This window comes from Euprymna scolopes, chromosome 42 (genome assembly GCF_053919585.1).
Source record: "Euprymna scolopes isolate OS-2025 chromosome 42, ASM5391958v1, whole genome shotgun sequence".
Lineage (NCBI taxonomy): Eukaryota > Metazoa > Mollusca > Cephalopoda > Sepiida > Sepiolidae > Euprymna > Euprymna scolopes.
The window spans coordinates 912,335-937,411 of record NC_136523.1 but is presented as its reverse complement, the minus strand read 5'-3'; the positions used below and the strand labels follow the sequence as shown (position 1 = coordinate 937,411).

Here is a 25,077-nt window from a genome sequence, read left to right as displayed (position 1 = left end):
TTAAGGGGTCATAATAGGGATCAAAGTTTAAAAATATTTTTCCTCTGCGGTCTCTACCAAATTACTCAGACAATTTCTGGTCTGAACATCTGAAATTTTACATAAAGGGTATTCAGAGATAGGGCAAGCTTTTGCCTTTTTACTCGGTTTGGATGGAAAATTTTAGTTACCAATATATAAGTGTATGTATGTATGTATGTATGTTTGCATGTCTGCCTAAAACTTTCGACAGAGGCAACAGATTTTTCCAAGATCAGTATCGTTTTAAAGTCCAGCCTTTTAGACGACAAAGATCGAAAAATTGGCTAAAAACATTAATATCTTCACCTTCAACTAGGAACTTTTCTATAGGTGGCGGGGGGGGGGAGGTCGCTTTTTTCGCCCATATTTTTTAAAGTCATCCTCTCCTTTCGATTGTCTAGCCTTAATTTAAAAAAAACGTCACTTCCGGTTTGGCAGTGGTCATAACAGCATAGATGTCAGTTTTTTTTCCCGTTCTTTTCCTACTTCGCGGTACGGGTTTTAGCCTGCCTTCCTACTACCAATTTTTATTTTTTATTTTTGCTCAACAGACACATCCAAACACCTGGGCGACGCCGGGCTGAAATGCTAGTATATCTATAAAAGTGAAAGTGTCTGCCTGTGTACATTTCCCTACACAATAACTTTGTCAATTTTCAGTCTACAGACTCGAAATTTTATATACAGGGTATTGAGATTTGTGAAAATCTTTGCAATCTGTTTTCGGCCAGAAATTTAGATGTTAAGGGGTCAAAGTTCAATGATTTGACCTTTGAGAACTCTACGAAACTCCTCCGACAATTTTGGGTCTAAACACTTGAAATTTTAGATATAGGTTCCTTGGACATGGATCTAACTTAATAACTTAATTTGAGACCAAAACAATAAATGTTAAGGTGTCATACTAGGAGTCAAAGTTTAAAAAAATTGACCTCTACGGTCTCTACCAAATTACTCAGACAATTTTTGGTCTAAATATTTGAAATTTTACATAAAGGGTATTTAGAGATAGGGCAAGCTTTTTAATTGGTTTGGGTTGAAAATTTGAGCTACCAATATACAAATCTATGTATGTATGTTTGCATGTCATGCCTGGTCGTAACAGCAAAGACGTCACATTTTTTCCCCATTCTTTTCCCCCTTCACGGTACAGGTTCGAGCCTGCCTTCCTACTACCACTTTTTTTTTTTTTTTGCTCAACACACACCTCCAATCACCCGGGCAACGCCGGGCACCCATGCTAGTATATCTATAAGTCTATATTATTAATGAAAATATTACAACTAAGTATTCTTGAAGCAGTTTTGAACTTCAAACGTTTTATTGCCTTTATTTTTTTAGTTTTGGAATATTTTTTTCCAATGATTTTACATAAAAATATACTTGCTTATAACTATGAAAGAAAACATTATAATTAAATATTTTTAAGCTGTTGAGGATAACAGCACAGTATACGTGATACAATCCTTCATTTAACAAAATCTCTATTTATAGGTTTCTTTCTGCTAAGTCAGAGAAAGTCAGTATTTAGTACAAAAACACTGACTTTCTCCATTATTCTTTAAAGGTCAAATATTAATTGATAAACTTGAACTACCATCTATCATCAAATGTATGAGTTCAAATTATGTTATTAACTTGTAGAGATATGATGTAAAAGGCATTGTCCAAGGAGGTTGAATTATTTGTTTCAAAGTAACAAATAATTGAGAATTAATTATAAATGACACTTATAAAAAGTAATTATTTTAAAGTAAATTCTTAATTAAATATTTGTTGCTAAATTTACCAAAAACATTGTCTCATTTTGATTTTAATTTCCATATAGCTTAAATATTCTCATAAAATTCAATTCAAATAGTGCGTACATAAAATATCGGTTTATTTGATTTGCAACAAAAATTGACAATAAACTGAAAATAACAACACGGCCAAAGTTATCATATCACATTTTGACCCACAACTTTTTAAAGCTTACTCTAAACTAATCACCTGAATATTGCATTCAATTTATGTGCCTAATCCTATTGCAGATATATTATTTTAACATTAATTTTATATAAAATAAAATGACATGTAAGCTGGAGTGAGACAAATTACAACCAACCAAAAGAAGAAACAAATAAAATGAAATAACATGCAGGTTAGTAAAGCTCTCTGAACCAATTCTAAATGTAGCCTGTTCACTATTTTTAGAAGTATAAAACCTGAAAACAAGCAAATCGATCTCAAAGTGGTAGGGGGAACTAGTAGGAAATAAAAAAAATAGGGATAGAGAATGAGCAACGATTGTTATCTCCCAAATAAAGTTGTTTCGTTTTAATATAGTACTATATACCTATATGTTATTTTTTTTTTTTTTTTACACAGTGATCACTACTTATCAAGGCCCAGAAGCCACTCAGGGATAAGGGTTATTGCAAGTACATTACGTTAGTGTGGAGATTTGATGAAGTGTTTACTTAAGGGGGCGGTTTATTAGGAATTTGTTAACATTGGACTTGAAGACATCCAAGTTGTAGTCCGGTGGGAAGCAGGCAGACGGAACAGAGTTCCACAGGCGTGCAGTTCTAAGAAAGAAGCTTTGTTCATGGAACCCACGTTTTGATTTAGGCACAGATATAGAGTGGGGGAAATTTTTCACAGTGGATTCAGCTAGACGGGTGTTTTTCGTGAAAGATTGGCAAGGGGGGACCAGAGATTGGAGTTCAGACGAGCACCTGCCATGGAAATAACGATAAAACAAGGATAGGCTCTCAACGTCTCTTCTGTGGGAGAGAGGTTGCAGGGTAGAGAAAAGGGCATACTCCACTAAGCCACGAAGTCTATTTTGTACTCTGTCAAGGCAGGATAGGCTGTTTTTAGCAGCTCCTGCCCAGATATGGCAACAGTATTCCATCCTTGGACGTACTTGGCTTTTATATAGATAGAGAATTGCATCAGTAGTGAGATATCTTCTGGAGCGGTAGAAGGATCCCACCATCTTTCCAGCGACCTTGGCAACAGACTTGATGTACGTGTTCCATTTCAGATCAGGAGTAAAGGTCAAACCCAGAAGCTTGTCAAAACACAAGGCCTCACCCAGACGAGAGCCATCCATCACAATTGATGCCAGATGGGGATCAGAGCGTTGATGATGTAAGGATAGGAGTTTGGTTTTGGATGCATTAAAGGTAACCAGCCACATCTTCCCCCACTGAACCATGCGCTCGAGATCAGAGGAGAGAGAATCAGAGAGAACTTTCTCATTTACAGCCTTTGATGTGTTGCTGTAGATGGTCATGTCATCAGCATAGATGTCAACGAATGATTTAAGTATGTGTTTAGGGAAATCATTGATGTAGATCAGGAAGAGAGTTGGGCCCAGGATGGACCCCTGAGGGACTCCAGCATTTATATTGCAGGCCTCTGATTTTTGTCCATCTACCACTACTCTTATGAGCCTATCAGAGAGAAATGATTTAATGATCAAGAAAACATTTCCAGTTATACTGTAGCTGGAAATCTTGTGAAGTAGACCCTTATGCCATACCTTGTCGAAGGCCTTTGATATGTCAAGAGCAATTGCCCTAGAAAGGAAGCCTTTGTCAAGAGATTCACTAATCCTGTGGGATATAATCGTCAGCACATCTGCGGTAGATCTTGCAGAGCGGAAACCATATTGTGTGTCACTAAGAAGGTTATTTCTACTGAGGTGGTTGACTATTTCTCTATTTAATATGGATTCCAGCAACTTACTCATAACACAGAGGAGACTTATTGGTCTGTACTGAGAGCGAGATGACTTATCACCTGAATTCTTAAATACAGGGCAAACTGATGAGGTCTTCCAGGGAGTCGGAAAGCACTTCTCCTTAAGGCAGCGCTTAAATAGTTTCGTAAGTATGGATACTTAAATGCAGTGAATGTCTTGAGCTCATTATTCAACTAGACTTGTGTGTTCGGTTAGACAAAGCCTAAAATAAAAATATCGAGATTTTTGCTTTCACTGAAGGTGAAAAAAATCGGTCATGGCAGTTTGGGAGATAAACATCAGACTTTAATCATAACTCATCTAGCGAGTTCCTACATTACGATTTAATCTGTAAGTTGTTTTTTTTTTTTTTACACAGGCATCACATTATCAAGGCTAAGAGACCACTCGAGGATAAGGGTTAAAGAGTGTACAGTAGAAATTGGACAATATAGTAATCATTAGAAATGGAAATTCGGTAAATTTGTTAACTTATATGGAACAGCTCATCAAGAACTTATTTACGTTAGACTTGAAGACAACCATATTGTAGTCAGCCGGAAAGCAGGAAAATGAAAGACAATTCCACAGGCGTGCAGTTCTAAGAAAGAAGCTTTGTTCATGGAATCTACGTTTAGTTTTAGGCACAGATAAAGAGTGGGGGGAATTGTTGATAGTGTTTTCAGCCGGACGAGTTGTTAAAATAAATTCCTAAATAAAATCCATATATTTTTATAAACGTACAAAATGCACTTATATTGTATGCATATATTATTTTAACTATTTCGTTTTCAAATATTTTTCTCGCAATTTATTGAAAAGATTTTTTTTTAAACAAAGTTGGTTTGTATTAATTTGTTGCTAGTGTGCAAAATGCTATTTGAATTTTTTTCGTAAACAATTAAAAATAGTCCACGATTGATATGCATAATACGAAAATAGTGTAGGAAAAGAATAGTCAACAAAGCCCTCTACCATGTTAAGACTGAGTTTCTAAATAATAGTACTATTCAGAAAATCCTTCTTAACATGGAAAGGGAAACTGTTTTAAAACTATTCTGTGCCTTCTCTTTGTCAAAGAATGTTTATATTTTTTATTATAATTACAAATTATTATCGGCTATTAGATTAATTTGAAAAACAAGATACTACTACTACTACTACTACTACTACTACTAATAATAATAATAATAATGGCAAATGTGTAGATTAATATCTTAAACTAAATACCCATCACCCTACCAAAAAACTAGATTCTAATTTATAAGTGATTACATGTAAACACTTTCAAGACATTTGCAGAAAAAAAAAAAATATGGGGATTTTGCAGTATACACAACAAAATGAAAAAGTGATGAATAAACAAATATATAACAAACTAGCAGGACCCGTTAACTGACGTTTCCCGGTGGAAGCCTGCCCCTCCCCTCGCAAAAAAGTAAACTATGGTTTGCGGACACTGGCAGCCATGGCTGAAATGAATTATCTGGCTTTCACTGTCAATTAGTGATGGTTTGGGGGGATAACATGTACGTACTGATTGAATTTAAAAAAAAGCAATTAAAGGTATGTGTAAATCAGTATGAATTAATAAAAGTATGGAAAATGGTTCATTAGAATAATAATGGGAAATAAAAACTTTTAGAGATTAGGGATTTTTTTCACTGTATATAGACTGTTTAGAGTGATCGAAATCAGTAGTAGCAATCCAAGCTGTTTCCGTTTGTTGTTCAAGTCTTCCTCTTCTTTTCAACTCTTCCACCAAATAGTATTAAATTAAATTCCAGTTTTGTCGTCTTTTTTTAACATGTAAAACAAACCAATTACGATTTTTTTCACTTCACTTCTTTGAGTATTGCCATGTTAAGAACGGCGTTTGGAATAGACATCCCAAACACCCTATGTAAAGGCTTTCGAAATAGACACCGCCAACCTCCCCATCTTAAGAACGGCATTCGGAATAGACACTCTTAACATCCCCATGTAAAGAACGGCTTTTGGAGTAGACACCCCACCCCCACCCTAAAAAAATTCCCAAATTTAACCATGATAATCGGTGTCAGCATACCCACCATCAAATGCAAAAAAAAAAAAAATAGTTGGGTAGCAGCACCGATATGAGAGAAGTAGATTTATTTATTACGCATGCATATAAACCTGGCAGCCAGTAAATTACAGTGCATAATACAGACGTTTTTTTTTTTTGTGTGTGTATATATATATATATATATATATATATAGTATAATTTTTTAATTTTTTTTTTACATTTTCACCCCAAACAAGGCATATTGCCACTTTGATGTAGGGGGCTACTATCAGGGAACTAAGTTCCAGGGGTACTATATAGGGAGTTAAGCAGCAAGATGTTTGTTCACATTACATTTGAACTTCTGCATGTCAGTACAGTTGGGGAAGCAGGAAACCGGAAGAGAATTCCAGAGTCCTGATGTTCTGGGGAAGAAGCTATTAGAGTAAAAGGCTTTCTTACATATAGGGATCTCAACCGTGTAGGGATGAAACTTTACTGTTGGTTGGGGGTATTTTCGTCGAGGGGGTACAAGTGCTTGTAGTTCGTCAGAGCATTCACCATTAAAATACTTGCAAAACAGGCAGAGGGAGGCAACATTTCGTCGGTGGGACTGGGGCTCAAGTTAAGATGACAATTCAGGACCAATTAGGTTTGCGACTATCTTTCGAACCCTGTCCAGGAGTGAGAGACTAGCAGCAGATGCACCAGCCCAAATGTGACAACAGTACTTCAAACATGAGGGAATAGTGGTTTTGTAGAGGTACAGGATATTTCAGGCGTAAGTAACTTCCTAGCATGATAAAGAGAGCCCACATACATATCTAGATCTAGTATATACATATATATATAGTACATATATATATGTATATATGTACTATATATATAGTATATATGTATATATATTATATATATATATATATATAGTATATATAAAGTATATATATAGTATATATATACTTTATATAGACTATATATATAGTACATATATATAGTACATATATATAGTATATATGTATATATATATATAGTATATATAAAGTATATATATATAGTATATATATATATAAAGTATATATATATATATATATATAAATTATATATATATAGTATATATATAGTATATATATATATAATGTATATATAGTATATATATAGTATATATATGGTATATATAGTATATATATAGTATATATATATATATAGTATATGTATACATATAATATATGGTGTATATATATATAGTATATATATAGTATATACACTTGTGCCCGATATTATTCATACCCCTCCTTGAAAATTGAGTTTATTAGGTGTAACTTTGTAAGAATTTATTGTTTACGTCCATATTGATACATATTCTTAATAAACCTCTTCTGATCATTTTCGTCATTTTAAAATCTCGGGATACTTGTAATAAAAGAAATATACAGCTATTTATAAAATCTGCAATGTTCAAAAATAATCATACCCCCTTATTTTTTCAGTATTAATCGAGTTTCTGACTGTTTGTTTCCTGTTTGATTCTTATTTTGAATGCTTTTATACAACCTTTGATTAATTTCATTTCGTTTTTTGCATTTTTCAGAAATTAAAATGATGTCAACTGAAAACCAATAAAAGAATAAAAATTATTAGAATGGAGAAGAAAAAAGAGCTTAGTAATGATCTTAGGACTAAAATTGTGAATTCACATAAGGATGGTTTAGGTTACAAGTCAATTTCCAAGAAATTTTAGGTCCCTACAGCAACAGTACAGAGCATCATCAAAAAATTCCAGAGCCACCACACAACGAACAACTTGATTGGTAGAGGAAGGAAAAGGAAACTGTCTGCTAGAGCCACCAGGAATATTGTAAGCAGTGTTAATGCAAATCCAACCACCACTACTAAGGACATTTTAGAAAATCTGGAGTCTTCTGGCATAAAAATATCAAGGCAAACATTGCAAAGGACTCTGCATGAAAATGGTCTGAAAGGAAGAAGACCAAGAAGGACTCCATTGCACACCGGAAAACACCTTGCAGCACGTCTAAAGTTTGTTAGGACCCATGTGAATTCTTCAGAGTCCGTTTTCTCAAGTATTTTGTGGACTGACGAAAGAAAAATTGAATTGTTTGGCCATATGGATGCTTCTTACGTTTGGAGGAAGAAAGGAGAAGCTTACAATCCAAAGAACACCATACCCACGGTGAAACATGGTGGTGGTAGCCTAATGTTTTGGGGCTCCTTTTCGGCTAGTGGTCCAGGTAGTTTGGTCAAGATAGATGGAACCATGAAGAAGGAGCAATATTTGGAGATACTCCAGAAAAACATTAGACAGGATGCGAAGAAGCTCCATTTAGGACCAAACTGGGTCCTTCAACAGGATAATGATCCAAAACATACTGCCAAAATAGTCAAGAAATGGTTTGAGGATAATCAAATTAATATTTTGGAATGGCCTAGCCAGAGTCCCGACCTGAACCCTATCGAAAACCTCTGGCACATATTGAAAACTGAGGTTAAAAAGCGGAAACCTAGAAATTTGAGGGATTTGGAGAACTACTGCATTGAAGAATGGTCAAAAATCAGTGGTGATGCTTGTAAAAACCTTGTTGATAAATATCCAAAACGGTTACAGGCAGTTATTAAGAATAAAGGGCATGCTATTGACTATTAGTAAGAGAGGTATGAATAATTTTGAACTAGTGCCATTATTGTTTTTCTTTGTATAATGTTTCAAACTTGCATAATTTATTTATTTGTTGAGTTTAAATTAAATGCTTATGCTTGATTTATTGTTTGAAATCCCTTTAGTGTTGTCTACCTTCTGGTTTGAGCAATATTCTTATAGAAATCTCAAAGATCCGAGGGGTATGAATAATATCGGGCACAAGTGTATATGGTATATATATATATACGTATAGTATATAGCATATATACAGTATATATATAGTATATATATATATTTAATATATATTGTATATATATAGTATGATGAAAATAATGGAAATAGTATTCCGACAAAATAGAGAAAATAAAAAGGAACAAACCGTATTATGTGTTCATAAGGAAGTCTCGAAATAAAGACGAAACGTTGATGAACACATAATACGGTTTGTTCCTTTTTATTTTCTTTATATATAGTATATATTATAGTATAGTATAGTATATATATATATATATATATATATATATATATATATATATATATATGTAATATATATTGTATATATATAGTATATACATATATGTATAGTATATATATATAGTATATATAGTCTATATATATAGTATATATATATATATCGTATATATATATATATATATATACTATATATGTAATATATATAGTATATATATAGTATATATATACTATATACATAGTATATCTATAGTATACTAGCTGTACCCTGCCACGCATTGCTGTTGCTTAATTTGGTGTAATGGAAAATTCTAATAAAAAGAGAAAATGCATGTTTCTTATATTCTTAATACAGCAATCCACTCCAAAAAGTACAAAAAAAAAAGGCGAAAATGAAAAAAAAAATGTTACTGTTGCAGAATTGGATCCGGATCCTCTGGAGTTACCGTCAGTCATGGCTTGGGCTCGACCAACATTCAGTGGATTAAACCAAAAGTTGCTAAACCATTGAAACGCTAAATAGTTTTTTTTTTTTTATTATTGTATTCAAAAATGTGAGTTTTTAATTAATATTTGGGTAAGCGGGTGGGGGTGGGGGTTACTATACACAGATTCGAAAAAGTTGTCCAAAAACAAATAAATGAAAGTAAAGGTAAGGTCAATTACGTTTCTATCTAACTCGACAATTTTTTAGTGTTTTTATTTAATGTAAAATGTTTAATCGGCTCAAAATCTCAGTGTTTATCTATGTATTTGAAAAAGACGAATGGTTGCGGACTCTGTTGAATACGTTAAGTTTGGGAAAATCAGTTAAAAACTATACAAAACAATGTCAGACACCCACTGATTATATGTTATTGTGACATAGGCTGACATATTCGGTGGGTTTCTGATAGTATTCTGTATAGTTTTTTAGTTTTAAATCATTTTCTCAAACTTAACAGTATCAACAGTGTCCGTCACCATTTGTATTTTTCAAATACACTGATAAACACTGTTTTTCGAGCCGACTAAACATTATAGTAAATAAAACGGGTTTGTATTACTAAACACAGAAACGAAAAAGTTGTTGAAAAATAAATATAACAAATGTTATCAAAGGCAAGATAAGTTACTTTTCTACCTAACTGGATAAGATTTTAGTGTTTTTATTTAGTGTAAAATGTTTAATCGGTTCGAAAACATGTAGTGTTTATCTGTATATTTGAAAAATACAAATGGCGGCAGACTGTGTTGAACACGTTAAGTTTGGGAAAATGAGTTAAAACTAAAAAACTATAAAAAATACTGTCAGGAACTCACTCAATATATGTTACCGCGACAAAGGCAGGCATGTATTCGGTGGTTTTTTTAACAGTATTTTGTATAGTGTTTTAGTTTTAACTCATTTTTCTAAAACTAATGTGTTTAACACAGTCTGCCGCCATTTGTAATTTTCAAATATAGCAGTAAACGCTGTGTTTTTCGAGCCGAATAAACATTTTACGTTAAAAAAACAAAAAAAACTATCCATTTTGGTAATAAAGTAACATATCTTGTCTTTGATAATATTTGTTATACATTTATTTTTTGACAACTTTTTCGAATCTATATGTACAGTAGTACAAACCCAATAAAAACACTAAAAATTATCCAATTAGGTAGAAAAGTAACTTATCTTGCCTTTGAAAATATTTACTTGTTATATATTTGTTTTTGTTGACAACTTTTTCAAGTCTTTGTGCAAGTACAAACCCAAAGGTGTATTTTTCTGTCTAATTTTATTTTTAGTATCGCGCTTAAATTTAAATTTAACGATATCTTTTTGGGGGGAGAGTATTTTTTTACATTAGGTCCACCTCCACAATTTTCGACTATGCTGAATAAGAAAATCTCATTTAAAATTTGCAGGGGCAATTAGTTTTCGAGATATAAAGACCTGTACTATGCACTATAAGTTACTGACGGCCATGAATAAACACTCCCAACCGACCAATATTAAGAACGGCTTTCGGAATAAACAACACCCATGCCTAACCACATGTTTTAACCTTTTACCTGTCTTTTGTCTTTTAAAAATGGCTTTTGGAATAAATACCACCATTCTCCCCATGTTAAGAACGGCTTTCAGAATAAACACCCCCAACCTACCCATGTTAAAAATTGTGGAGGGGGGACCTAATATGAAAATTTACCTTTTGCTTTTTTAATAAATTGTTAGTTGAAAGCACAGAATAGTGACAAAACACCATCCCCTCCCCCTGGTAAGAATAGCAAAAATAAATAATGTTTTTTGGTAGAAACTTTTCTTAACAATTTCTGGTGCTAATGAACTTACTGATCCGCCCTATTTTTTAAATCGTATTTCCAAGTTTAATTAAAGTTTTATATGTTTTTTATTCAATTGTATGGTTAAAGTACAGAATAGGTACAAAACACGCACCCCTCCCCATGTTAAGAATATCTTTTTAAATAATAACGTTATTATTTCAGCATGGATCACTCTCTACATGAGTACCTAATATTTTTTTTCAGCCATTCTTACCATAGAGATGGGATGGTGTTTTGTAACTATTCTGTGCTTTTTTAACTAACAATTTATTATTAAAAAAAGATATTGTGAAATTATAAAAAATAAAAAGATATTGTGAAAGTTGAATTTAACTTGAAAAAAAAAAAAAAAAAAACAATGTGAACGGCGCGTTCAACATTGTAGCCGGAGCTTATTTGGCAATAAGGTCATGTTAGACGATTAATGGGTGCTAATGCACTTACTGATCTACACTATTTTTTTTAAATCGTATTTCCAAGTTTTATTAAAGTTTTATGTTTTGTGGTATTTTTTTTAGATTAGGTCCACCTCCACAATTTTCTTTTAAATGACGACTTTTAAAGGTTTCCGACTATGCTGAATACGGAAATCGCATTGAAATTTTGCAGAAATAAGTAGTTATCGAGATATAAATAGTTGTTTTATGCATTGTATTCTTTGGCGACCATCTTTGTTATGCGTGTAGATTTGTTTATGACGCGCGCAAGTGTGTAAAAAGATGGCCGCCAGAGATTACAATGCATTATACAACATTTTATATCTCGATAACTACTTATTTCTGTACAATTTCAATGCGATTTCTGCATAGTCGAAAATGTACAAAAATCGTGATTTAAAAGAAAATTGTGGGGGTGGACCTAATCTAAAAATTTACCGTGTTTTTATTCAATTGTAAGGTTAAAGTACAGAATAGGTACAAAACACCCTCTTCTCCCCATGTTAAGAATGGCTTTTTAAATAATAACGTTATTATTTCAGCACGGATCAATAAGTGCACAAGTACCCAATTTCTTTAATAAAGAAAATGCATTCATATTTTCTTATATAAAAATAACTTCTGTAAAAAAAAAAGAAAAAACGTGTACTTTCAATTTTTGTTAAAAAAGGTTTTCTTAAAAAAAAACAAAAAAAAATACGGTAAGAAAAAGCAAACAACAAAACATTAATCGGTATTCATTAATAATGTTATTATTTAAAAAGCCATTCTTAACATGGGGAAGGGAGGGGGTTTTGTACCTAATCTGTACTTTAACCTTACAATTGAATAAAAAAACATATCATAAAACTTTAATTAAATGTGGAAATGCGATTTAAAAAATAGCACAGATCACTCTCTGCATTAGCACCGAAAGTACAGAATAGTTAGAAAATATCCGCCCTCCCCATGTTAAGAATGGCTTTCTAAATAATGTTAATGCTTCAGTACTGTTCCTTGTCTACTTAAGTTTAACTTTTGTTTATTAAATTGTTAGGTAAAAGTCCAGAATAGTTACAAAACACCCCTATTCCCATGTTAAGAATGGCTTTCTAAATAATAACGTCATTATTTCAGCAGGATATATTGTATATATAGTATATATATAATATATATAGTATATATATATAGTATATACACAGTATATATAGTATATATATATGTATAGTGTATATATATGTATAGTATATATATGGTATATATATAGTATATATAGTCTATATATAGTATATATGTACCGTATATATATAGTATATATAATATATATATAGTATATATGTGGTATATATATAGTATATATATCGTATATATGTAACGTATAGATATAGTATATATAATATATATATATATAGTATATATGTGGTATATATAGTATATATATCGTATATATGTAACGTATAGATATAGTATATATAATATATATATATAGTATATATGTATATACTATATATATACTGTATATATATAGTATATATAATACATATATATAGTATATATATAATATATATAGTATATATAATATATATAGTATATATGTAATATATATATAGTATATATGTATATACTATATATATGCTATATATATAGTATATATATATAGTATATATATAATATATATAGTATATATATAATATATATATATATTGTATATAATATATATATTGTATATAATATATATATATATATTGTATATAATATATATGTATATTGTATATAATATATATATATATTGTATATAATATATATATATATTGTATATAATATATATATTGTATATAATATATACATACTGTATATAATATATATATACTGTATATAATATATATATATATATACTGTATATAATATATATATATACTGTATATAATATATACATACTGTATATAATATATATATATACTGTATATAATATATATATACTGTATATAATATATATATACTGTATATAATATATATATACTGTATATAATATATATATACTGCATATAATATATATATATATATATATATATATACTGTATATAATATATATATATACTGTATATAATATATATATACTGTATATAATATATATATACTGCATATAATATATATATATACTGTATAATATATATATATACTGTATATAATATATATATATATATACTGTATATAATATATATATACTGTATATAATATATATGTATATACTATATATATACTCTGTATATATACTATATATATGCTATATTTATACAATATATATACTGTATATTATGTATATATTTATATAGTATATATATATATAGTGTATATATAATATATAGTATATATATTAAGTATATATATATAGCATATATAATATATATATAGTATATATATAGTATATATATATAATATATATATAGTATATATATAGTATATATATATAATATATATATAGTATATATATATATATAATATATATATAGTATATATATAATATATATATAGTATATATATAGTATATATATATATATAATATATATATAGTATATATATATATATATATATAGTATATATATATATAATATATATATAGTATATATATATATATATAGTATATATATATATATATATATATATAGTATATATATATATATATAGTATATATATATATATATATAGTATATATATATATATATATATATATAGTATATATATATATATATATAGTATATATATATATATATACATATATATATATATATATATATATATATATATATATATATATATATATATAGTATACTAAAATGGGTGCCGGCAGTACATTTCTCTATGCAATAACTGTCAATTTTTAGTCTACGGACTCGAAATTTGATATACAATGTAATGAGATTTGGGAAAATAGATGTTATCGGGTTCGGCCAGAAATTGGCTGTTAAGGGGTCAAAGTTCAACGATTTGACCTTTGAGAACTCTACCAAACTCCTCCCACATTTTTCTGTCTAAACACTTGAAATCTTAGATATAGGTTCCTTGGACATGGATCTAAGTTATTAACTTTATTTGAGCCTAAAACAATAAATGTTAAGGGGTCATAATAGGGGTCAAATTTAAAAAATTGACCGTTTCTTTCCTTTTTTTTTTTTGCTCAGCATACACCTCCAAACACCCAGACAACGCCGGGCCGAAATGCTAGTATATCTATAAAAGTGGACGTGTCTGTGTATCTGCGTGTCTGTGTGTGTACATTTCCCTATGCAATAACTCTCAATTTTAAGTTTACGGACTCGAAATTTGACATACCATGTACTGAGATGTGGGAAAACTTTGGGAACGGTTTTCGGCCAAAAAATTTTCTGTTAAGGGTCAAAGTCCAACGATTTGACCTTTGAGAACTCTACCAAACTCCTCCAACAAATTTGGGTCTATACACTTGAAATGTTAGATATAGGTTCCTTGGACATGGATCTAACTTAATAACTTGATTTGAGCCCAAAACAATAAATGTTAAGGAGTCATAATAGGGGTCAAAGTTTAAAAAAAAAAATTGACCTCTGCGGTCTCTACCAAATTTCTGGTCTAAACATTTGAAATTACACATGAAGTGTATTCAGAGATAGGGCAAGATTTTTAATCAGTTTGGGTCGAAAATTTTTAGTTACCAATATATAAGTGTAGGTATGTATGTATGTATGTTTGCATGTCTGCCTAAAACTTTTGACAGAGGCGACGGATTTTACCAAAATTAAAATCGTTTTAAAGTCCGACCTTTCAGACGATGAATATCGAAAAATTGGCTAAAAACATTAAAATCTTCACCTTCAACTGGGCACTTTTCTACAGGGGGGAGGGGGTCGCTTTTTTTGCCGATATTTTTTAAAGTCATCCTCTCCTTTCGATTGTTTAGCCTTAATTTTAAAAAATGTTACTCCCAGTTTGGCGGTGGTCGTAACCGCATAGATATCAGGTTTTTCCCCCATTCTTTTCCTCCTTTGCAGTAAAGGTTCGAGCCTGCCTTCCTACTACCACTGTTTTTTTTTGTTTTTGTTTTTCTTTTTTTGCTCAACAGACACATCCAAACACCCGGACAACGCCGGGCTTATATGCTAGTATATCTATAAAAGTGAACGTGTGTGTGTGTGTGTATGTGTCTGTGTACATTTCCCTATGCAATAACTGTCAATTTTTAGTCTACAGACTCGAAGGCACTTTTCTCGCCGATATTTTTTAAAGTTATCCTCTCCTTTAGATTGTCTAGCCTTAATTTTAAAAAATGTAGAAAAGTGTAGAAAAGTGCCTTGTTGAAGGGGAAGATATTAATGTTTTTAGCCAATTTTTCGATATTTGTTGTATGAAAGGTCGAACTTCAAAACGATACTGATCTTGGTAAAATCCGTCGCCTCTATTGAAAGTTTTAGGCAGACATGCAAACATACATACATACATACATACATTTATATATTGGTAACTAAAAATTTTCGACCCAAACTGATGAAAAAGCTTGCCCTATCTCTGAATACCCTTTATATAAAATTTCTAATATTTAGATCAGAAATTGTCTGAGTAATTTGGAAGAGACCGCAGAGGTCAATTTTTTAAAAACTTTGACCCCTATTATGACCCCTTAACATTTATTGTTTTGGGCTCAAATTAAGTTATTAAGTTAGATCCATGATCAATTTATTTAATTTATAAGTGAAAAATTCATACTTGTTGAACATTCATTTTCGTTTCCATTTATTTGGATCTACATTCAATTTCAGATCCATTTATTTAATTTAATTTATTATATTAAAACATATGTGGAATCCAATATTAATTATTTGTGCAAAAATGTTTATGTAAAGAAATATTTTTAAAATATGTAAATAAATATTTAAAAAATATTTTAATTAATGCATTTATTTATAAAATCAGTTTACGGATATTTTCATTTGTAATATCAAAAATACTTTCAACATTAATTATTTATGTAAAAAAATCAGTAAATTAATCAAGTAGTTTTTATTTTTATACATTAAATAATTTTAAAGGGGAAATCGCTAGCACTATAAGTCTAATCACTAGCATTATAAGCCTGATCTCGGAAGTTTGAATCATTGTGAACATCTGCTCGCGAGACAGTTCCTTTTTGCTTACTCATAAAATTTGATTTCTTATTTAAAAATAAAACTAAAATAAAATAAAACTACAACTTGATCAATTTACGTGATTTTTGATACGGGTACGTACATCAAAAGATTTTTCTACATTTTCTTTTAAAAAATTAGGTTGAATTCTAAATAAGAGCCAAAATACCCTTTAAATCATTTAGTTGGAAAATGAGGTAATTCCCTCGCCCTCGAAAATAGGATTGATTTTATAAAATTACCGACTCTCAAGTAAATGGGAGAATGCACGCACGCCACGTACATATAATCTAATTTGTTTAAAGCTCCAGGTGTGCCAGTTTTGGAAAAAAAAAATACCCATTAGTATAATTTTCATTAGACCTGGAAAAAAAAATGTTGCTGATTTTTAAGAGGATTATACTAAAAGATTATTACATGAAAAGGTGACCGTAGATTAAAAAGACAATTATGTGTTGAAATGTTTGTGTATGTCCAACGTAAAAAGGGCACGCAACTCTGCGTTACTTAAAGCGTTATTTAAGTCGGCCTTCTAAGGGGGTCAGTCAGTTCATCATTCAGCCAAGTTTTATTTACGGGCTCGTTTTGGTGTCTACTCAAACGAACGAAGTTAGGTAAACAAAATACTGTGCTCCTACCCCGCCCCCCTTTAAAGATTCTGACAAATAACCTGTTTATTCCTGGAGGAGAAAATACCAATTTGAAACGGATTTTTTTTTTCCTTTTTTATTATTAAATCAAAGAAATGGATTCCTCGCAACCAGGAACTTCGGCATTTACACGCGGTTTTCGTGGTCGTCCAATTGATGAACAAGCGGTAAGTATTAAGCAAACTGAACGAATATATTTTTCGTTTAATTTTATTTCAAACTTTTTTTTTTTTTTTTTTTCCATGATTTACCGTTACATGAAAATTAAATAAAAAATGACTAAAACTTTTTAAATACCATTTAATTAAAATGTGGATGGTTATGCATCTGTGATGATCACAGATGCATATTTTCAACTGTATTTTGCGAACTGTTAAGGGGTTTCAGCCAACCCCTCCTCTGGCTTTAAAAATAAAATAGTGTTCAAGTTAAACTTAACTTTTACGATTTAAATTTTTTTTTTTTTTTTTTTAAATTTTTTTAAAAATTAGATGAAAGTACAGACTGGCTTCAAAACACCCTTCCCCATGTTAAGAATAGCCTTCTAACTAATTCAGCGCGGTAACATGGATGCACAAGTACCAGAAAGTGCCGTGTCGTGTGCACCTGAAAGATGTCCCACGTTCATCTTGGAAATGGCTGACTCCGTTTACGAGTTGAAAGCTTACCTTATCACTTTCATTTATATTTATGGTGCTAGTGCAGAGAGTGATCCGCGATTTTTTTTTAAATCGTATTTCCAAGTTTAATTAAAGTTTAGATATTTTTATTCAATTGTAAGGTTGAAGTATAGAAAAGGTACAAAACACCCTCTCCTCCCATGTTAAGAATGGCTTTTTATATAATAACGTTATTATTTACGTCCTGGATCACTCTCTGCACAAGTACCATTTTATTAGGTCCACCTCCACAATTTTCTTTAAATGACGACTTGTATAGGTTTTCGACTATGCTGAATACGGAAATCGCATTGAAATTTTGCAGAAATAAGTAGTTATCGAGACATAGTTGTTTTATGCATTGTATTATTTGGCAACCATCTTTGTTACGCGCGTAGATTTGTTTATGGCGCGCGCAACCGTGTAAAAAAGATGGTCACCAAAGAATACAATGCATGCTACAACTTTTATATCTCGATAACTTTATTTCTGAAAAATTTCAATGCGATAGTCGAAAATCTATACAAGTCGTCACTCAAAAGAAAATTGAGGTGGACCTAATCTAAAAAAATGCCGTGGGCGCCTTGAGATAAATTCTGTTTCTTCACTATAGTGCCTTTATATGAACTTAAGGCATATTAAAACCTTAAAAAGGGTTACTTTAAGTACCCCCCCCCCTGAAAACTTAAACTGAACTCCGTTTTGCTTAGCCGGAAAGTGACCTTATTAACGGTGCTTCTACAGAATTTGAACCGAACGGGACCGGCCTTTTTTGTGTTTGTTACCGCGCTATTTTAAAAGTTTGCAGCAAGGTAAAACCATTCCTAAAAGTTTCAGGATACCTTATTAAATTGTTAGGTGGGAGCACAGAAGTTAAAAAAATACCCTCCCCTCCCCAGATTAAAAATGGTTTTCCAAATCTTTCAGCACGGTAACGAGTGCTTAATTACCAATTTATTAGGATAAAAAATAGTTTTAGAATGCGAAACGTGCAATTAATCTCCACCCCTACCTCGCCTTTAACAATTTGAACCAAACTTTAATCCTAACTAAACTCAAATTTAGGTGTTTACTGCCACCGCAAGTTTGGCAAAAAGTTGGTTTGGTTCAATTTCTGTAGAGGGACAAAAATAAAATTGGGGAGTTAACTTTGTATAGTTAACCTTTCGACTTTGCCACTTTATTTTGTGCTTTTAAGTTTTAGTGGCCGTGACTAAACCAACTTTTGCCGAACTAAACCCAAAAGCATGCGTTTGCAATTGTTGTCATTGTGCTGAGGGAGATAACTCCTTTTTACTACGTTCGGTAATACGAGAATTAGGAATTGTTAGACTTTTCCGGTACTTGTGCATTTAACGAACCAGACGTAACTCAGCATTTGCTCGGCTTTGTCCGGCGCATGACGTCAACAGCCGGATAAAACCGAGCGTTGGCGATAAAATAAAAACGCTACAACAAAATAACTGTACAATGAAATTGTAAAATGTAGAAACATAAAATTAGATAAAAAGCAAAAACCTACCGTTCATTTTTTTTTTTTTTAAATTTTTTTTTTTATTGTTTGAAATTGTTTTCTATTTTCAAAATAAATACATATAAAACAATTTTTTTTAAACTTTTTTTTTTTCAATTTTTAACGTAAAGGGGGGGGGCAGGAACAAGGATTATTTGTACATTTTTTTTTTCGCCAGAAACAAGGATTTGTAGAAAAGTAACTTATCTTGCCTTTGATAATATTTGTTTTTTGACAACTTTTTCGAATCTGTGTACAGTAATACAAACCCCTTTTATTTTTATTATACACGCGATGGTTAGTCGAGATTTTGAGAAGGTCCCAATCCTAATGGAAGTCCATCGACATGTTACACTTCTACACCTCCAACCGTAACCGTCGGAAAGGCTTGTGTACTTTGCAAGTACACAATCCTGGCCAAAATGTAAATAAACACCTTTTCTCTTCTGCCAACAATTTCCGTTGCTGGCAAAAGTTTAGTGCAGCCTCTGGGGTCTGGATCTGGTCCGCAAGGTTTGTAATATTCATTATTTCGTCAGTTATCTTTTTAAAACTCTCTTCAAATAAGCGTTTCTTGAGTTGTGACACTCTTCCAATTGATAGCGAAATTCTCGTCTGCTTAATCGGCAACGCTCGGTTATATCCGGCTGTTGACGTCATGCGTCGGACAAAGCCGAGCAAATGCTGAGTTACGTCTGGTTCGTTAAATGCACAAGTACCGACTTTCCGACTACTTAAAAAAAAACCTCCAAAAAACTCAACTTTGAGAAACTATAAAAATACTTTTAAGATTTGAATATACTTTTAATCTAAGTATTATAACCTTAACAAAAATCGAATATAATTAAAAATATTGGCGTAATTGTAGGATTTTTTTTTTAATTCATCAAAGTTGCGTTAAAGTAGTTGAAGAGAAATTAACGTCCTAAAGTATGAATAAACAAGACGAATCTCTTAATAAAATTATTCCCTTTCGACACGATGACGACGATTACAAAAGCTTCTTGCTTGTCAAACTAAAGCGTTTTTGATTTGACAAATTTTGCTAACTTCTAACACGAAAATTTGGGTTTGTATTACTGTACACATAGATTTGAAAAAGTTGTCAAAACAAATATATAACAAATAAAACCCCACCGAATATATGTCGGTCTATGTCACGGTAACATATTGAGCGAGTTTCTAACCGTATTTTGTCGTTTTTCTTTTTAATTTATAACTCCTTTTCCCAAACTTACCGTGTCAAAGAGTCGGGCGGGCGCCACTTTAAATTTTCCAATACATCGGTAAACACCGTTTTTCGATCTGAATGTTACATTAAATAAAAACACTAAAAATATTACCCAGTTAGGTAGAAAAATAACTGAGTTTGTATTACTGTACACATAGATTCGAAAAAGTTGTCAAAAAACAAATATATATAACAAATGTTATCAAAGGCAAGATAAGTTACTTTTCTACCTAACTGGATATATTTTTTGTTTTTATTCAATGTAACATGTTTATTCAGCTCGAAAAACATAGCGTTTACCGATGTAATGTATTGGAAAATTCAAGATGGCGTCTCACATCCTCTTTAACCCGTAAGTTTGGGGAAAGGTGTTATAAATAAAAAACTATACAAAATACTATTAAAAACCCGCCGAATATGTCAACCTATGTCACGGTAACAGATTGAGCGAGTTTTTAACAGTATTTTAACCGGCTTTTTATTTATAGCACCTTCTCCCAAACTTACAGTGTTAAAGAGAGAATCAGACGCCATCTTGAATGTTCCAATACATCGGTAAACACTATGGTTTTCGAGCTGAATAAACATGTTACATTGAATAAAAACACAAAAAATATATCCAGTTTGGTGGAAAAGGAACTTATCTTGCCTTTGATAACATTTGTTATATATATATTTTTTTTTTTTTTTTTTTTTTTTTTTTTTTTTTTTTTTTTTTTTTTTTTTTTTTTTAGTGGGGTTGATTTAGCAAGATAAAGGACCGTTTGAATAAATTCATGATTTAAATTTTTAATAAAAATCGTTTTATTTTCAGTTGCGTGCGCTTGTTACCGAACTAGCGGGTGCAATTCTGTACTTTCACCGAACAATTTAATAAACAAAAATATTGTAAAACTTGAATTTAACTTGAAAATACTACTAAAAAAAAAAAAAGCACAGTAACATAAGTGCAGTGGCGACAACAGTACGGTCACAGAGGCCGATACCTTTTAACATTTTATTGCAAATTGCAGAATTTTATGTAAACTAAATGTGTTCCTTTTTGTTTGTTTCTGTTGATAAATATCCACCAAAAAAATAAAACCTAACAAAATAATCCGAAAAGCTCAAAGTTAAAACAAAACAAATGGCCACACACGCCAAACTTTCCTTTTTGGATTAATGAATGCTCCCTCGAATGAACTGTGTACAACGTCGGAGCCAATGCATGTACATCAACCAAAATTTTAATGTTTTTAAAATAATTTAACCATTAAAGTTATTCATTTTAGAATTTCCGAGTTGTCAATTTGGTCTTATTTCGTTTTCTGGTACACTCGATCTGACTTTTTTTAATCACCCGTCTGGTCTCCAGAACATCTTAAGTCGGCCATATTACATATTCATCGTTACAAGACCTAGACATTTAAATCATGATTTTCTCTAGTTCAGATGGATGCAGTAAATAAACTACTCGAAATGACCCCTAATGTATAACATGAGACACAGAAGAAACATTTATAATGCATACACAGCTTTATTGGTAAAATTTTTACATTAAGGCCCGTCTTGCGTTTGTATATAACAAAATGTAGATTTTGGTGGGCTAAAAATGAATCTGCTCTAGAAATGTAAGCCATGTTTAGTTTCAAAAGTTTCAGATGGTTCGTTGTTATACACAAGTCCTGATATATAGAAATTTATATACATACAGGGCCGTGAAAAAAAAAAAAAAAAAAAATTATTCAGTTGAATCCCTCAACAAGTTTTGAGAAAAAACGCTGTAACTTTATTCTTGTTGCGGGTTTTGTGAATACATCAGCGATATTTTGTTCTGATATATAATTCAAAATAATGAATTCCTTTTTCACTTCGTTTTTTATGAAATGGTATTTTATATCTATATGCTTAGATCTTTGGTTGATTATCATGTTCTGTGCTAAGACTATACTGGCTTGATTATCACAATTACTACGGGGCTTTTAGTTAATTCTGGTGCTAAAATAGTCTTTAGGATATTTTTAAGTTAGAGTGCTTCCTGGGTTGTGTGTGTGATCGCGATAAATTCTACTTCACACGTAGATACAATCTGTTGCTTTTTAGATTTCCATGAAATAATAGGCCCATTTTCTGAGTCTGAAATAATATCCAGATATACTCTTGCGATCTCCGTCGTTTGCCCAGTCTGAATCCAAGAACCCTTCTAATTTTAGAGGATATCTTGATTTTCTAAATACTTCCTTCTGTTCTTTAGTTCCTTTTTAAATAACGTAGGACTTGTTTAGCTCTGTTTAAATCCTTCATTGTCGGTCGTGATAATTTGTGACAGTTTTGTTACTGTATAGCATGTCGGGCCTGGTTGCAGTCATTAATTACTACCTATAATTTTGCGGTATTGTTTGTCATTTATTTCAGATTCTGTGTGTATATTTTTATTATCATTTTCGACCAGTGTAGAGCGTTTCTTGCACTCTCCCATTCCAAATTTTAATAGTATTTTGTCGATCAATCTCGATTGAGTCACCGTAACAAGTCCTTTGCTTTGAGTAAATTTTATCCCCAGAAACTAGGATATTTTGCCAAGATCGGTCATTTTGAATCTTTTACTTAATTTGTTCTTTACATCGGTCAACATTATGTCACAATTTGATGCGATTAAAATATCGACCCACAAAACCAAAATCAGTAGTTTATCGTCTTTGTTGGGTATATAAACAGGGGTCTACAGCGCATTGTCTAAATTGTTTAATAATATAATCATGAAATACTGTATTCCAACACTGAGCACTCTGCTTTAGACCCTATAATGACTTGTTAAGTCGCCACACGCTATTTTTATTTTTCATTATAAATCCCTCTGGAGGGGTAATATAAATTTCAGTCTATTGGGGCATTCAAATAAGCATTTTTTACGTCCATTTGATGGATGTTTAGGTCATATTGTGACGCAATTTGCAGTAAAATTCTGATTGTCGTTAGGTTTGGTCGGTGAAAATGTAGAAAAATATTCTATACCGTAAATCTGAGTAACCTTTAGCAACAAATCTAGCTTTGTACTGTTCTACGCCTGATGCTGTAGTCTTTTTTTTGTAAAGACCCATCTTGTAGAAATAACATGTATATCTTTTGGGAGAGGCACTACCGTATAGGCATCATTTTCGGTTAAGGCATCTATTTCTTTTTTTCATGGCAATTTTCCATTCCTCACAATGTTCTGAATTAATTGCTTCGTTAAAGCTTTTTGGCGCATTTTTCATTGAATAGTAATTTGATAATCTTTTATATTGTCGACCACAAAAAAATCGGGTCGCCTTCTATTTCTTTTGGGATACCTTTCGACTTTATCATCATGGACACTCTTGTGTCCGTCATTTTTATTGTCTTCGTTTGTTTTAGTTATAAATTAAACGTGTCTGTGAATTTTACACATCATCTTCTTTTTTCTGGAAAAAATATTAAATTGGCTGGACTGTTTTTATTGTATCCAAGAAATATACCTCTGTCGGCTTTAATATTCAATTTACTCTTTTTATCTATATATGCGAAGCAAGTTGAACCAAATATATGCGTTCTGCTTAAATTTGTTTTTTTACTACAGAAAATCATATGGAGTTTTAGATAGTGTTTTGTTAAAGCACCTGTTGCGTATATAAGCTGCCACCATAAGTGCGTACGTCCAGAGGTTTTTAGGGAGTTTTGATTCAATGAGTAGGCATTTTGTCATTTCAAAGTGTCTGCCACGCACGTTCAGCAGTCCCATTTTGGTGTGGCGATCTAGGAGCTGATGTTTCATGCCTAATATGATGGTTAATTAGTAAAAGTTCAAAGTCTTTATTCGTGAATTCCGTGCCGTTGTCAGAGCATATACACTTGACTTCATCGTAGGGAGCCATGTCGGCTAGATATTTCTTAGTTGCTAGCAGGGTATCAGATTTGTTCTTTAAAAAGTAAACCATTATTAAACGTGAATGGTCATCTACGAAATTCAACACATCTATAATGTTCTCTGGCTATCGGTTCCACGGGACCGTTCAAGTCGCAATGCACCGTTGATAGGATATTTTTGGCCTTTTTGTCTGGTATCTTGCTTTGATAGTTTGTCATTTTCCCTTGCGTACAGACATCGCAGTTGAAGTTTTTTGATGTTTGTATTTTCATTCCATCAACTACAGTCTGCAACTTTTTGATATCTGGAATATTGCAGTGTCCAAGAATTTTATGCCATGTCTGTAGATCATGGCAGGCGGTTTTCGAT

General features: G+C 31.4%; 2 protein-coding genes across 4 annotated transcripts in view; one reads left to right on the top strand and one right to left on the bottom strand.

Annotated features, from left to right (window-relative positions):
- The window catches only part of LOC145266906 (hexokinase-4-like), a 274,629-nt gene that overhangs the window by 4,279 nt on the left and 245,273 nt on the right, over nt 1–25,077 (top strand). Inside the window, exons 1-2 of one of the 3 annotated variants that reach the window (XM_080122691.1) lie at nt 16,868–16,885; nt 17,534–17,607. In XM_080122691.1, the coding sequence (XP_079978817.1) occupies nt 17,536–17,607 (72 nt within the window). In that variant the 5' untranslated portion in view covers nt 16,868–16,885; nt 17,534–17,535. Of the gene's footprint in view, nt 1–16,867; nt 16,886–17,348; nt 17,608–25,077 lie in introns of those variants that run through there. The other 2 variants (XM_080122690.1, XM_080122693.1) reach the window with 2 other exon arrangements.
- Nucleotides 1–25,077, bottom strand: part of LOC145266905 (uncharacterized) — a 234,888-nt gene that overhangs the window by 126,371 nt on the left and 83,440 nt on the right. The gene's annotated exons all lie outside the window — the stretch shown is intronic.